The sequence below is a fragment of the Martes martes genome (assembly GCF_963455335.1).
Source record: "Martes martes genome assembly, chromosome: 1".
Lineage (NCBI taxonomy): Eukaryota > Metazoa > Chordata > Mammalia > Carnivora > Mustelidae > Martes > Martes martes.
In genome coordinates, this window is record NC_137888.1 from 69,064,217 (window position 1) to 69,079,393 (window position 15,177).

Sequence of the window (15,177 nt, forward strand, 5' to 3'; positions counted from 1 at the left end):
ACTTCTAGCTCTAGATTTCACAACCACAGAAAGTGAATCCAATAGACCAGAGAAGTCTAGGTACACGTAAACAAATAGCAGCCAGCTGGAAACTATAATGGAAGAAGTTCTGATTCATCATAATTCCCTCAAATATAAAATAGTTTAAAAAGTACTTAACATAAAATTTGTAGGTTGAACGTGAAGACAACTATAAAAATTTACTTAGGGCCATAAAAGATGACTGGAATAAATGGAGAGACATAACATATTCCTGGGTGGGAAGACTCAATGTTGTAAAAATAACGCTTCTCAAATTAATCTAAAAATTTAATGCAACCACAATCATAATCTCAGTTATTTTCTGCTTGAAACCTAACAAAGTTATTTTCAAGTCCATCTGGAATAATAAATATGTGAGTACAGCAAAGAAGCCCTTGAAAGTGGGGAAGGGAGGGTGAGGGATTGATCTAGACATTAAAATGAACAATGAAGCTGAAATGATTAAAACAGTGCAGACCAAAATTTCACTGGTACAATAGAAAACCCAGAACATACGTATGCATATATTACTTACAGACATGGACATTAAGCTATAAATACATCGGTTATGGTTGAAAGGTGTTAGGACAAATGGAAGGTATCTTCTAGGAAGATAATCAAGTTCCTGCTATATCCTGTACTAAATATTAAAACAAATTCCAGCTGGATTCCAATGCAAAAACAAAACTATTAAAAGTATGCATTATCATTGATAAACACTTAGGCTTTCTATGCAAAAATCAATAAAATCTTGGGTTTTCTAAAGAGGAGATAAAATTAACTGCACAAAGCTGAAAATGTCCATACTATCCTTTTCCCTTACTAAGCCAATAAAATAAAACATATTTAAGAGATAAAACCACAAATTGGAGAATATTTATAGCTTACATGACAGTCAAGAGATTAATTTTTTTTAATAAGTAAAAAGCTCTTAAAATTCAATGTGACAAACATAAGCATCTCAGTAGGAAAAAGGACTAAGGGCAGAAACAGGTAGTTTACCAAAGAAGAAATATAAATAACCAATGACATGTGACTAAAATGCTTTCACCAGTACAAATATAATAAATGTAAATCACAATGAAATGGAAATTGATTATCATATTAACAGGGGTGAGTAAGATTTAGGGTGGCAAAGATGTGAGCAAATGAGCTCTCTTTCATTGTTTGTGGAAGTATAAAGGGTTACAAATTTTCTGGAGGATAATTCGGGCAAATTTTTCCAAGACATTAAAATGTTAGCTTTCTTATTAACCCAGCAATAGAGATGCATACATCAATCTATAAGGATTACCATTGTAATCATATTAATAATACTGAAAACTATAAATAATCAGAGGGAGGGTAAAATAAATTATGGCAAGTTGATATGATATTATACTAGGCAGCCATTAAATAATACACAAGAATAATGTCATGAAAAACAGTCACCATAAATTCTTGAGTGAAAAAAAGCAAGTTACTTAAAATTTAAGAAGTATAATTATATTCATGTATGCATGTATATATTTAATTAAGTGTACATATATGCATATAATCAGATGTACTCAGACAGATATTAACAGGTAGTTATTAATAGGTAGTGAGAAGGTATTTCCTTCTGTGAATTTACACTTCCTAAATTTTCTATAATGTTTATACATTACTTTGGTAGTAAGAAAAAATAAAAAGTATGTATCTAAAAACAGATGTATTTTTTTAAAGCAGTAGAAACCCCTTTTTCAAATGAAATCTTACCTGAAAACCCAATTCATGGAACCAATAAAAAGGGACAGTGTAGGAGTGGCAAGACTTGCTCACTTGGTGAGCATCCTTGAGCACCATTTTGAAATGTCAGGGCTAGGGGAATTCTGCTGAGAGCCAATGCAGGTCCACACCATCCCTCGGGCCTACATGATGTGTTGCTCATGAACACAGACAGGCCCCATGATCGCTGGTTACCTCCACAGTTACTCATAAATTGTTTAATAGCTTAGTCCACTTAGTTCTTTATATTCATTGTCATATGTCCATTTGTTAAGCACTTTCTGAAAAGTTTTCTAGATTTTAACTTTGCAATATCTAGTTTAGTTGCGGATTAGAACTAAAAGGATTTCATTGTTACTGGAAATACCTGTAGATAATTAAGATTTGGTGCTACTTCCTCAGATTTCATCGAAGGTTGATAAGAGAGATGACTTCATGAAGAGCGTATCTCCATTTTCCCTGAAACTGTTATTAAATATGTTGCCCACTACAGTGTTTGAAGTTCCCTTATACAAGGATACATATGATAAATTTCCCTAAAATTTTTATACCAGAAAAGAAATTTGCCCATTTTTATAAATAAGTATGATTTCCTTTTATAATGCTGTATTATTCCTATATAACTAATCATGTTTCCCTTTTGGCTTTGGCTGCCAGAAAGCTCAGAGCTATATTTATTGCCAAACCACAGCAACAAACAGCTGTCTAATTTTGCAGAAAAGCTCTATCCCAAAGCACTTGAGTATTTACTCTGAACTAAACGGTCCCATGGTATGCATGGCTCATGTTATGAGTTGTCTCAAATCCGATTTGGAAATAGGCGAGGATTAATAATAAACACACACATAAACACATAAGTAATTTAGACCAAGCAGCCTTGGTATTTGGCAGTAGAAAATGCTTACACCTAGAGTTTGGTTTGTATCAAATGCCCACCGGGCACATTGCTTTATCTGAAGTACCGTTCTCAAGTGAGCATGGCCCTTGGTACAGCCTTGGACTTTTTGGTCTTTCTGCCTGAGGTCCACTCCTACATTCACCCATCCCACGATGCTGGCTCCCTAGAGGGCGTCTGTGTGGCATCCAATAAGGATGCCAGGTTGAAGAGGGTGGCAAGAGAGCAAGGTACAGATAAACTAGCAATTCATACATGGACTGTAACCTTTACCTAGTTAATAAAACAAGATCTTGCTGAAGTGGACAATTTTCACACATAAAAATAAATAATTTTTAGGTATTGGGGTGTGTGTGTGTTTAAGTGTGTTTGTTATAATGTTCAATGGTAGACTAAAAAATACCAGGTGAGTTAAGATACTTCTTTACCTTTCTAGAAGGTCAAATATATATTCTTCACTGTGAACATTACTTCGATCATTTTATAAATGTTGAGTGCTGAAAAGGGCATAGAGTCTGGAGGAAAGGGAACCAAAATTATTTTGAATGGCTGATATAATCTTTTTACTTTCATTATTTCATTTAAGGGACACTATTGTTCTCTTTTTCTGAAATGATGAAGCTCTTCAGCAGCCTCCCTAATAACAAAGAAGGCACTAACATAACAGGCATTGTGCTGCAATGATTTGGACACAAGCGCCCCTTAGGGTGTACTCTGGTACAGTAGCCTTGATATAGCATCCTAAGAACTGGCAGGAGCTTTCTGTGTCAGCAACAGATACCTCCGAAGCCTGTGGGAATAGCTTGACCCCTGTGACTCTGCAGTAGGACAGGTTATCATAACAAGAAAGACTTGCCATTCTTTTCACAGGAGAGCCCAAACCAGCTACGAGCAAGTGGACCAGGCAGGCTCCTGAGACCCCAAATATCTTTCTCCTCACGAGGGCTTGCCTGATAGTCCACAGATGTAGTTTCATTCAAGGCAGCAGTGCTTTGTCCTCAAGAGCCCAGCTCTGGAATCAGGTCTAGTTTTCAATTCCAGCTCCACCTCTTACTGTTGGCTGAATAACCTGGGTGTAGGCCCTAACTTTGAGTCTTTCTGTGAATTAATAAGAAAGGCGGTCAGCCAGCACTTGGCTCATGGTACACCTTCAATATATGTCAGCTTCTATTATTATTATTTAGACTTAAAGTACCATCTAACAAAATGCAAATACCCAGAGAGGCATACCTTGTTACCAGTTAAAACCTGGAGGGCGGGGGAGGCAAGTCTCACCACTCGAATGTCAATTAGGATGGCAGTAGCCAGCCAAGGGATCCAGGACAGAAACCTGGGAGAAGCAGGGAACTAGGCCAAAGGAGAGAAACAGCTTTGACATTTTGCTCAGAGCCACAGTGATTCTTCTACACGGAGAAGCACCCAGTCGTTGCAGCTATCCAAGCGCAAATCCTCGCTGTTGCAGAAAGGCAATCTAAGTGCTGAAGCCAGATCACAGGACCCGTGGCCCTCAGGCCGTTAGGGGCTGCTCCTTTCTCTGTGGACGGTCCACCTCAGAGATTCTAGGTATAGACTTTCTATGGGATGTAGCGCCGCTGCATTACCTCTCGTTTCTTGTATGCAAGGGTTCTCAACACTGATGTGTGTGGAAATGTGCACACCCCAGGGGGGCTGCTGCCATGGGTACTTGCCGTTAGCGGCCAACGGAAAACCACCACCCTTTTCTGCAAAGCAGCTGTGCGCCTCTTCGCACTCGGAGTAGACTTCCATTTGTGGAGTCATCTGTCACCCCTATCAATCAGCCAATTGTTGATTTTAAGTTTTCCCTCCTGACCAGCAAGGAGAGAAGAGGAAATGTCATTTTGGTGACTTTCCATTAAGCTGTTGCATACAAAATGGATGAGTGATCTTTTTCTTTTTTTTTTTTTTCCTGATTCAGACACAGACCCGTCTAAGAGAGAGTCCATTTCACCTCCTGCTGCGTCGGGTGTGTGTATGGGGGTGGGGGGGGTCCTCCTGGGAGCACACACACGTCTCACACACATATGTGCGTGGGGCCCAATGGAGCACTGACCTGTCAGGCCGGCGGCCTCCGCAGACAGGAAGGCGCTCCAAGACAGGAGGAAAAACAGGCCGGTTTCCAGCAGCGGGAACTCACAGAGTTTGGTAAATTTGGTCAAGTGACAAAGACATGTTAAGGGAAACAACAAATGCTGTTACAGCTAAATCTCCTCCTTGGCTGAGGAAAACGAATCTGGTTGAGATAGTTCGGAGTAAGAGAACTGATTTTCAGTGCTGACTGGGAGGCCGTCCCTCTCCTTGGGACTGCTTAGAAGGAAGGCCAGCATGCCTTCCATGCTTTGTGGGGAGCTGAACCCTCCAGTTAAATGCAAACTTGTGTTCAGATTTAGAAAAGGCGTCCTACTAAGTAAGAAGCTAAAATCAGCTAACTGTGGGAACAAAACCTCTTGCATTTGGCCTTGGCCCTTGGGCCGTGGCCCTCAGGGGACAGCAGCAGATCAGGGAAAACAAAGCCCCAGACAGCGAGGCTGGGAGATGTGCTGCAAGTGTGTCAGCACCAAAGGAGGCCGCTGCTCCCTGGGGAGTGATAGTCTGTGGACAGATCACCTTAAAGACTCCTCTCTTGGGGATGGAAATAGGACCAGGAGGAACATTTGTGTTCACTGATAGGGAAGCTACCTGTGCCATCTTAGGATAAGTAGGATAGAGGAAAAGGTATATTATTTCTGGGTCCGGCAGCCCTTTGGCAGGCAATGGTTCATTTTGGCTGGGATGACACTTGGTCAATGCCTATAAATTGCACAAAGAGCAAGAGCAGACTGATCCAAATCATACAGAGAATGGGTTATGGGAAGATGATTAGGAATATGTGATTGATGGAAAAGGGTTACACTGCAACTGTGCCTACAGTTATGGAAAAAAAAAAAAGTCCTGACAAATAAGGAGATGTTATGTTGCTTTTTTATGCTTTAGGACAAAAATCTAAAGAGATTCTACATTAAGAGATGCTTAGCAGTAGGACAGGGAAGCAAAAAACATGACCCCTGAGGTGCAAGATCAAGGTCTGAGTCTTGGCTCCACTAGTCACTGGCTGTGTGATTTCTGAGCAATATGTTAACCTCTCTGAGCCTCATTTCTATCCTATGTGAACTGTCAATGAGAATAATACCTACTCACACAAGTGTGGAGAATAAAATGAGATGAAGAATATTTAAAATGTTTTGCAAAATTTTAGAAAGCACAAAATGCCAAGAGGCAGAATGACAACAAGGTCAGGAATGTAGTCTCTGGAAACCAACTCTACTTCACTGTATCAGCTCCAGTGTGTCCCTTGACCAATTTGTGCCTTGGTTTCCCTGTCTACAAATGGAGATAATCATGCAACCTACCGCCTAGGTATATAAACCAGTTATTATGTGTTAAGCACTCAAAAGAGTGCCAGATATGCAACAAGGAATATGTAAGTTTTTCTATTAGTGTGATTTAAATTTGTTTTGTGAAATGTCTTTCCAGGATATAGATTCAGGAAGCATCTGGAAGCAATTCTTTATCTGGAAGAAAACAAAGGTTGCCCTTTGACCCTTTCAGCATTCCCCCCTTATTACTTGGAGGGCAGCCTTTGTCTCTAGTGGGGTTTGTTCCTCTGAATTCCGTCTTCTACTTTGCTGTGGAGGAGGCTTAGGCCACTTCCAGTACCAGAATATCAAGTGGACATAGGACATTTGTCTCTTTCAAACTTCTCTAGAAAGTAGTTTAGTTCTGGGTTAAGATCCAAGCTTGCCTAAAGCCCAGGGGTTTTATGAGAAGCATCACCTCATTATGGACAAGGTATCAAGGTCCGTTGTGGAGGAGGGAATGACTGTGCACCTGTCTCCTTTGCAGCCTGAGCTTGTGCGTGCAAGGCCCTCAGGGGCTGCATGACAGATCCTCCTGCTGAGACTGAGCCCCTGTCTCTTCTATCTCTCCACCACTTTTTCAGATTGATCCAGTCTCATGGCAGACTTCTAATCTCCAGGAATTTTCCCTCTTTCCTTACCAACTCGTTTACTTATGTGTCCATACGCTCCCTTCACATAAAGCAGAGAAGCGTTCCAATTTCTGTTTTTCCATATAGTGCAGGCTCTGGAGCCAAAAAGTGTGGGTTTAAATCCCAGCCCTGAAATGTCTCAGCTGTATGGCTTTAGACAAGTTGTTTAACCTTTATGTGTCTGTTTTTTTAGCTGTAAAATTGAGTGAATAACAGTATCTTCTTCCCAGTGTTTTTATAAAAGCTATATGAGAAAATACATCAGCAAAATGCTAATGACAAAGCCTGGCAAAGGGTAAACTTCTCAACAAATGTTACAGTAATAGTAATTGTGTTGGCTATTACTGATATGAGACCCAGAGTATCTACTTAACCTCCTTGAGCCTCAGTTTCCTCATGTGTAGAGTGAGGATAATAACAGCCTATCTTACAAGGTTGATTCAAATGAGGAGATACATATAAAGGTTTGGCACATGTTAGACATTCACAAAATGTTGCTATTATCATCACCATTACTTATGCAAAACAACATGTGGTCTCCATCATAATTCCACTTAATGGAATTGATTGCCTCTTGATTAAGAGGCAATAGGGATCAGTGATCAAAAGTATGGTCTGTCTCTTGGTTTCAATCTCCGGGTTTGAATTTTGGCTTTTAATAAATATAAGCTGTATGATTCTGGCTAATACCTTACTCTTTCTAAGTTTCAGTATCCAACAAAAATAATATTTGCGTGATATGGTCATTGTGAGGGTCAATGAGGTATAACGTAAAACAAATAGAGGCCTTGTATGTCATAAGTACTGATATTAGTCATTAGATTATTAATCGTTATTTTTATTAGAGATCAGCCCTACCTTTTCTGAGTTACTTTATTTCTTTGTCAAAGGAGTTGCTACTCTCTATGGTTTCCAGGACAAAATTTTAGGATGACCTTTGAGTCTCCTCTTTCAGTCATTAAGTCCTAGAGATGCTTCTAAACATTAGTCTTCTTGATGTTTCTTCCATGGTTCATCATCACAGTTTCTCTTGATTCTGATACTGTTTTGACTCATCCTATAGAACCAGTTCCTCATTTATTGTTTAAAAATAGGACCTTCAGTATGTCACTCTCCTGAGCAGAAACCTTTAGTAGCTAATTGCAGACTACAGACAGAAGCTCAGACTCCTTAGAATAACACTCCAACTGACTCCACAGGGTGAGTCCAACCCCCCTGCGTCTCCTCATCTTCCACTGCTTACTAGCCCGAGGCCTCTGATCCTCTCAGTCCCATCCCCACATTTCAATGGATGCTGGTTTTCTCCTAAATCACTTATCACATAGCCTTTATCTCTATCTTACCTATATTTCAGGCCAAGCCTACCTCCTTCTCTGCATGTAAATATTGCTTTTCAAATTATTTTTCAGAATCAAAAGGCTGGTCAAGAGTCTATTGGACTATTTCAGAAACAATGGACTCACCCACATTTGAATTTTTAGAGTCCTAGTAAGTTGGCTGTGGCTTTGGCACACACCTTCTATGCAACTCTTCTTGTAGAGCTTGTCTTTCCAAGTTTGTTACTAATTGAAGGCAGAGTCCATGTTTTATTCATCTTTTGACTCATGTTAGAAACCCTTAGTAGAACCTAGCATTTCAGTAACTGCTCAGTGAATAGAGATTCACTGGGTCAGTCCCCATGAAAAAGTACCCAACATTTTACTTTCTTTGCTAGATCCCTGATGCATCTTGCACCCTTCTTCTTTCTCTTTTCCCCAAGGTCCTTTGTCCCTGATCCTTTGTTCTGCCTCTTTTTATGGCCTCTGTTAGGTCCTCACACTTCACATTGGTTTTCTGGCTTTCTTCCTCAACTCTTACTTCTGCCCCATCCAACTGCTCTGACTGAACACATCACTAGACCAGCTTCATTCCCTGGCTCAAATTCTCTAGGAACTCTGTCCATTCCTCCATGACACTCCTGCGAAAGAGGAGATGAGATGACACAACTGCCTAGATATGGCAAATATGTCATTTCTGCTCCGCTTGCACATCCCCTTCTGTAAAATCGCTAAGGACATTTGTTTAAACCCGCAGTGAACTTAAGCTCGGCCAGTCCTGTGAGATAGTGACTGAAAGAAGTTTGAAAAGGAAGAAAAGAATATCCAGTTAATCACCCCCAGTCCATCCTGTCTTGTTTTTGACCTTGGATCTTCCGTTCTTCCTCTTGGCCCTAATATAGCCCATCCTGATGTCGCAGGCCCACCTATTTTCCTACATGGCAGTTTTTTAAGTCTGTTGCTATCTTGAGGTCAGAAAGTATCAGTAATGCTAGAACAGGACTTGGATAAGAAAAGATCATGGTCCCCTCTGCTGCTGGTCCCAATCTATGCCTCATAGATTGAGAACAAAGATGGCTTCAGTGGCTTGAAAACTCAGATGACTCCAGTGGCATGTATCACACTTGAACTAGACCATCTAGCCATTTGGCCTGGAGGTTGACCATCCTCAGAAACATTCAAGGCACACTGACAGCTCTTAACAGTTGCCCATCTTTCCACACACACATGCAAAGGATATCAGTGCAGTGACAACAGCATACGCAGATCCCATTGCAAACGAGCCGGCGAAGATCCCCAGGAAATTCCCCACGGACTGGAAGAATGCTGCAGCATCAAATGCATTTGGATTCTCCTTGGGGCTGTAAATGGATATAGAACTGGAAAGAAAAGAGGGTGAAGGTTAGTCAGTGACTTCTCTCTTATGGTCCAAATACAGAAGTAAGAAGTTAGCACCCACATTTGAGGAGGGTACCTTCTCCCATGAGGTTAGGTGCTGGTTGGAAGAGTTCAGGAGACACAGAGGAGGACAGGGAGAGGTAGAGAAAGCAGAGAGCTTTCCCTTTCCTTAAAGATCAATCCCATGGTATCCATGTACTGCTGCCAGTCGGTAAACATTTTTATATTGGAAGGGTCATAAAGAATATTGTTTCTGAGCAAACTAGGCATTAAAACATGGTAGGTGTACAAGGAATCTGCTGAGGAGATAGATAACTGTGAATTATTTAGTGGCCATATGTCTTCAGTGCTGTTATATATTCACAAATGCTCCTGATAAAAAGTGCACTTTTATGGCCTGTGCACAAATGGGCAATACAAATCACAGCATGCACAAAATATTCTGCTGTGATCTTGTCATAAACCACAAAGCATTTCTCCTCGCCAGTGTAACCCTTCAGAAACAGAACCCAGACGATGCTTAGAGCATCACAGTATTAACCCCTGGGGAGAGACAAAACCCTCATTTTCCCACCGAAACAAATGGCAGCAGCTGCCTGAGGTCATGTTTTATACCCCAATTCTGGTGGCTGCCAACAGATTTATTTCCATAGAGAAAAATCAATCCACCAATAGGCAGTCTGTTCACTTAAGTATTTTTGAGGACGCCACATTTGCTATTTTTTTTTTTTTTTAACCAGGACCTCAGATCCCAGAGTGTTATTATGAAGGACAAGATGCATCCTATTTTAGGAAATATGAACTCTGTATTGCAACATTAAAATGAACAGATGTGCCAGAACCAGTAGCTTTGGGGAGACAAATGAATTAATATTTCATTTTTTAAATAGTTTTTATTTTAATTATGAGGTCTTTAAAACTAATCAAGAAAATCAAGAGTTTTGTAATAGGCTCTGGAAGGGTCTTTGTAGCAGTATAGAGAGCAAAAAGTACACTAGGCACACTGACTTGGGATTAGATTGGATTTTATAGAGATGTAACTGAATCTTTTATGGTTTCGATGATTAGACCATGTTAACTCTCTGATTTGACTTTCCGTATCTAGAGACGAGTTATGGGGGTAGGGGAGATTCCAGTTCCTCTACAAGAAGATGTGTGGCTTTAAAAAGGTAGTTTTAAATGTTCTTAGTTTTTCCCCAGATGTCTTTGAACCTTTAAAGTAGGCCAAACCCTTCTACTTTGATCATGTAATTGGATAAGGAAGATGAATGTGGATCTCAAATGGAGCCCTTGAAATGTATGTAAGGGAAGGATTGCCTTTGAAGTGTTTTCTTTTTTGCAAAGTGTTGTGTTTTGCAGAAAAAACATGGAAAAGCAAACTCATATTTAGGTCCTTTGTATCTGACAGTCCTGAGAATGGGTATGTAACCCCAAGGCCATTTTGAAACTTGGTGTCCAATGCTGCAAAGCTGGATGTGTGAGTTGATATTCACCAGCAGATTTCTTCATGCCAGTGAAGGAACATAGTGATGAGAAAACATTCTATTTGCATTCTGCTTTTCAAACAAAGAGTTTTGCATAGTCACACAGCTCTGGGAATAATTCTGTTAATTCCTGCAGGCTACCGATAGATCTGATCCATAGGACAGGTACCTCTTCATCCCCATCTCCACCTCTGCACTCCAGAAAGTATTTTCTCTGTCCTTACACTTCTTGACCTTGGAGTGTCATCATCACATCATTTAGCCATATCATTATGTAATGTTACTTCCATTATTAATGTAATGTTTTTCTTTAAATCAACTCATTTTTATTCAAATGCAAGAGATTTTATTAAAGAATATTTATGAAGTCATAGGTTTGATATGCTAATTTTCTTTCTTCTTAATACCTATGAGATTATGTAACTATTACATTTGATGAAAAGTTCACCTGTGTGTCACCTACAATCATCTGAGTAACTGCACTGATTCTCAGTCTGTATTCTGGGAGACATTCTCTTCCTGGGCTCTGATCCCCACCCAGCAGGGTACACACATACTTCATATACTTCTTCCCTTTGATGTTTGATTTAATTTAAGGGAAAAGCTTAACTTCCCTTGACTTATGAAGACTTGTCTGTTGAATTTGCTGCCCCTAAAGCTCTCCAGGATGTATGCACTGGGTACCCACTAAGGGCCTGGTGGTACATTAGGAGTAGGGTGTTGGGGGTCAGGCAGGGAAAGGCATAGAGAAGTGAAGCAGAATTTGAGTCAACAAACATTTTGTTGTAGGCACAGGGGCCCAAGATGTAGATGACAATTAGCTCTAGTCATGGCGTTAAGTGTGATTTTTTTGAGAGATAGGTAACACTTCATGGTGCAAATGAGGCAAGAGTCACTATTTTAGATGAGAGGAGATGGCATTTGAGCAGGGAAGCAAGTCAACAGGCAGTGATGGGAAGAGGGTATTTCAGGCAGCAGAAAGAGTGTAAGCAAAGGCAAGAAGGCAGATGAGTTGAGGGTCCTTCAAAGCAGAACTATATCGGTATGGCTGGAACACAGGGACCACGTATATGGCCATCTATGGAGGTAGATATAGGTAGGTGGCATTACTCAGCTTTAAAATTCATGTTAAACACATACAAAAGTCCTCACATTTACACTACATTTTGTCCCCTTTAGGCCTGCATTATAACTTCATTTGATCCTATAACATTTTTGCCAAGTGAACTGGGCACGAATTTTTACCCCTCCTTTTCTTTCTTTACTCTTTTTTTTTTTTTTTTAATTTAACAAAGAAACTAAGAGTCAGAGAACATAGAGCTATGGAGTTCAAAATGCAGATTTTTGGTCTCTTCCTTCAGAAATTGATCTTGTTGGGAGAAAACAGGAAAAACAGGAACCCAAATCAGGTTAGCTGATTGAGTGCTGTGCTGATTGTAAATGCAGAAGTTCAGGTACCAGAACCTTTAATTTCACCCCTGGGTGGAACTTGGGCAGCACCTTCCTGTGTCCCACTGTATGGGATGACAGCACCCTTTCCCCCGCCTCACTAGATGGCGAGACTCTGGGCTTCTCATGGGAATCTGCTTTCAGAACTGGCTCCTGGACCTGAGCTTTGCTGGGCCTGGCCAGGGTCTTGTTCTTCTTCATATGCCTGGACACAGACTGGTGCCTGACATGTGGCAGGCCAAATAAAGGCTAATGAAATAAATGCAGGATGACTGGAAAGTAGAAAAGAAAGAAAGAAGAAATACAGGAAGGAGGGATGTCTGCAAAAGCTAGTCTTGGAATGAATCATCATCTACAAGATTTCCTTTATTAAGCAATGACTTTATATATTTACACTGTGGGTGCTTTTAAGTTCATCAATCCAAACTGAAGATGACACTTGAGACTCTTAACTGGAGCTTCAGAGACCTAACCCTTATTGGCTCTATGGCCTTGAGCAAGTTATTTCATCATGCTCAGACTCAGTTTCAAAGTCTGTAAAATGGAAATGTTAATAGTACTTATCTCCCAGAAATGCATGAGAATGTGAGGTACACTTAAAACCTGTATATTTATCTTGTGGACTGTAGGGCCATTACTGAGTGCTAATTATGTGCATGAAAAATATATACTCACTGAATGCTGATGATCATCACCACCACCATCACCATTCTGCTGCGAACTTCCATAAGCCCCGCATAACAGAGAACAGAGTGCTGTGGCTGAGCCAGGCCCCAGCTCCGACTACACAGAGATGGGGTGTGGCTTCCCTTCTGGTACACCAGGCTTCTGGGTTGCTGCAAGGAACTAGTCACTTTTGCATAGGAATAGAAGGGTCTCTGGGGAGGACACGACCATTGAAGTGAGGCTAAACAACTGTTGTATTTATTGCAGAGCTCTTCACTCCCCAGATCCACAAAGAAAGGAGTGTCCCCTCTGCAGTCTGGCTAAGGATCTGTCTCAGGACAGGAATAGGCAAGGAGACTGAGCTTGAGTTGCGTCACCCTATTAAGTGGCACCCATACTGGATGTTCTGTAGACAAAACCCTCTGGCTTCTGGTGAGGAGTGAGGTAAAGAAAGCAGGTAAAGAAAAGTCAGGCAGATTGCATCTCTCCCGACCTGCCAGGATTTTAAGAAGGTGTTCCTCTGGGCTCTAAATCCTGGTGAAGGAGGCATCTCTTTCGGCTCTGGTTTTCAGCTGCAACACTAAGCCTCTGCACTATAGGGCAGCAGCTGCAGAGGGTGCTTTCTGGAAACAAACAAGGGTTTGGGTAGCATATGTAGAGCTTTCCAACTTCAACCCAAGAGAGGAAGAAATAGCATGTCCCAGCAGTTGCAGCCCTTTGGACTTAAAAAGAAAACATTTCCCCCCCTGCACTGAGGGACATGATTGGACCTATTCGTGGATGCAAACATTGGAAGGGAGAGAGGAGAAGAAGAATTAGACTTTCTGCTAACCTGTGTGGTGCTTGTTCTCTGGGGCACTACTCTGAAAAGGCATTGTTTATAACACAAGCTGGTAAAGATGGATCTACAGTCCCCATATTTCTGGAAAGAATATTTGAGATAGATGAAACCAATATCCTTGAAAATGATATGAGCAGAAATACATAGTGGTGTTTAAATATTCATCTCATAAATTGGAAATAAGTCCAGGTTATTGATTCATTCTATTCAGGAATAGATTATTCAGCAAAAACGAGTTTGATGATAGTATATTGTATCCGTTCTCAGAAATAAATGTGTGCAGCATCTTTTATTCAAAAATTTTGAAATGGATGAAATATCCTAAATTCCTTTGATGAAAGCAACATGAATAAGGATCATGTTGCTCACTGTACCATTTAAGATTCACAGACAGGATCACAACTCTGGTGTTTCTCGACAACCCATTATTTAATCTTTATGATGTTCCTTCAGGGAACTTACCTGGCAGCTTAGGTAGTATTAAGAGCATAGAATCTGAATCTGGGTTCAAATCTCAGTTCTGCCACTTACTGCCTGCGTGACCTTGAACCAGTTACTTAATTTATACGCACCTCGTTTCCTATAAAATGAGGATGATAACACTAGTAACTATCACATAAATTGCTACAAGGATTCAATGGATTAATGTTTATAAAGCACTTGAAATGGCACCTGTAACAGGTGCATTTCTTAAGTAAATCATCCTTCTTCAAATAACCTGTTCTTCCTCCTACTCCTCCTCCTCCTTTCTCTTCTTCTCTCTTCTGAACTGAGAGTTTGGTTTAGTTCTAAAAGAAGTATCTCAAACTAGATGTCCAGTCAGCACCTCAACTGAAACAGAACTGAGATGTCATCACCTGTCTCCCTTATACCCTGACTGGACTGGCCCCTGGTCTAGGATCATGGAGTGTCTGGGACCGATTGATCTCACAAACTGTTTTTTGTGGAATGGTGTATGACACCGATGCTCAACAGATGTTGGCGATGAAGAAGAAGAAGGAGAGAGCAAGAAGAAGGAAAGGAGGAGAAAGAGAAGAAGGTATTGCAATTATGCTGGAAGTAAAAATGATACAATGCAGGGAAAGAGTTCTATAAATGGTACCACCATTACTGCCACCAATGTCATCCCCTCCACGACTCATGACTCTGGCCTTTTCCCATTTTGGATCCTACTCAGTCTCCTCTCTCCTGGTTCTTAAAATCTCTCTCAAGATCACCTGGTTACTGACACCCTCCACTTTGTTATTTTTCACTGCTATGGCTAAAATATTTTGCCTCACACTTATTCACTTAAACCACCCAACAACGTCCAGCTC

The 15,177-nt window shown here is 40.7% G+C and overlaps 1 protein-coding gene across 2 annotated transcripts in view; it reads right to left on the bottom strand.

Moving 5' to 3' along the window:
• The window catches only part of SLC9A9 (solute carrier family 9 member A9), a 542,979-nt gene that overhangs the window by 287,914 nt on the left and 239,888 nt on the right, over positions 1-15,177 (bottom strand). For both annotated transcript variants that reach the window (XM_080822667.1, XM_080822668.1), the window contains exons 7-8: positions 9,264-9,402; positions 4,734-4,839 (exon numbers count right to left, since the gene is read on the bottom strand). In XM_080822667.1, the coding sequence (XP_080678793.1) occupies positions 4,734-4,839; positions 9,264-9,402 (245 nt within the window). The remainder of the gene's footprint in view (positions 1-4,733; positions 4,840-9,263; positions 9,403-15,177) is intronic.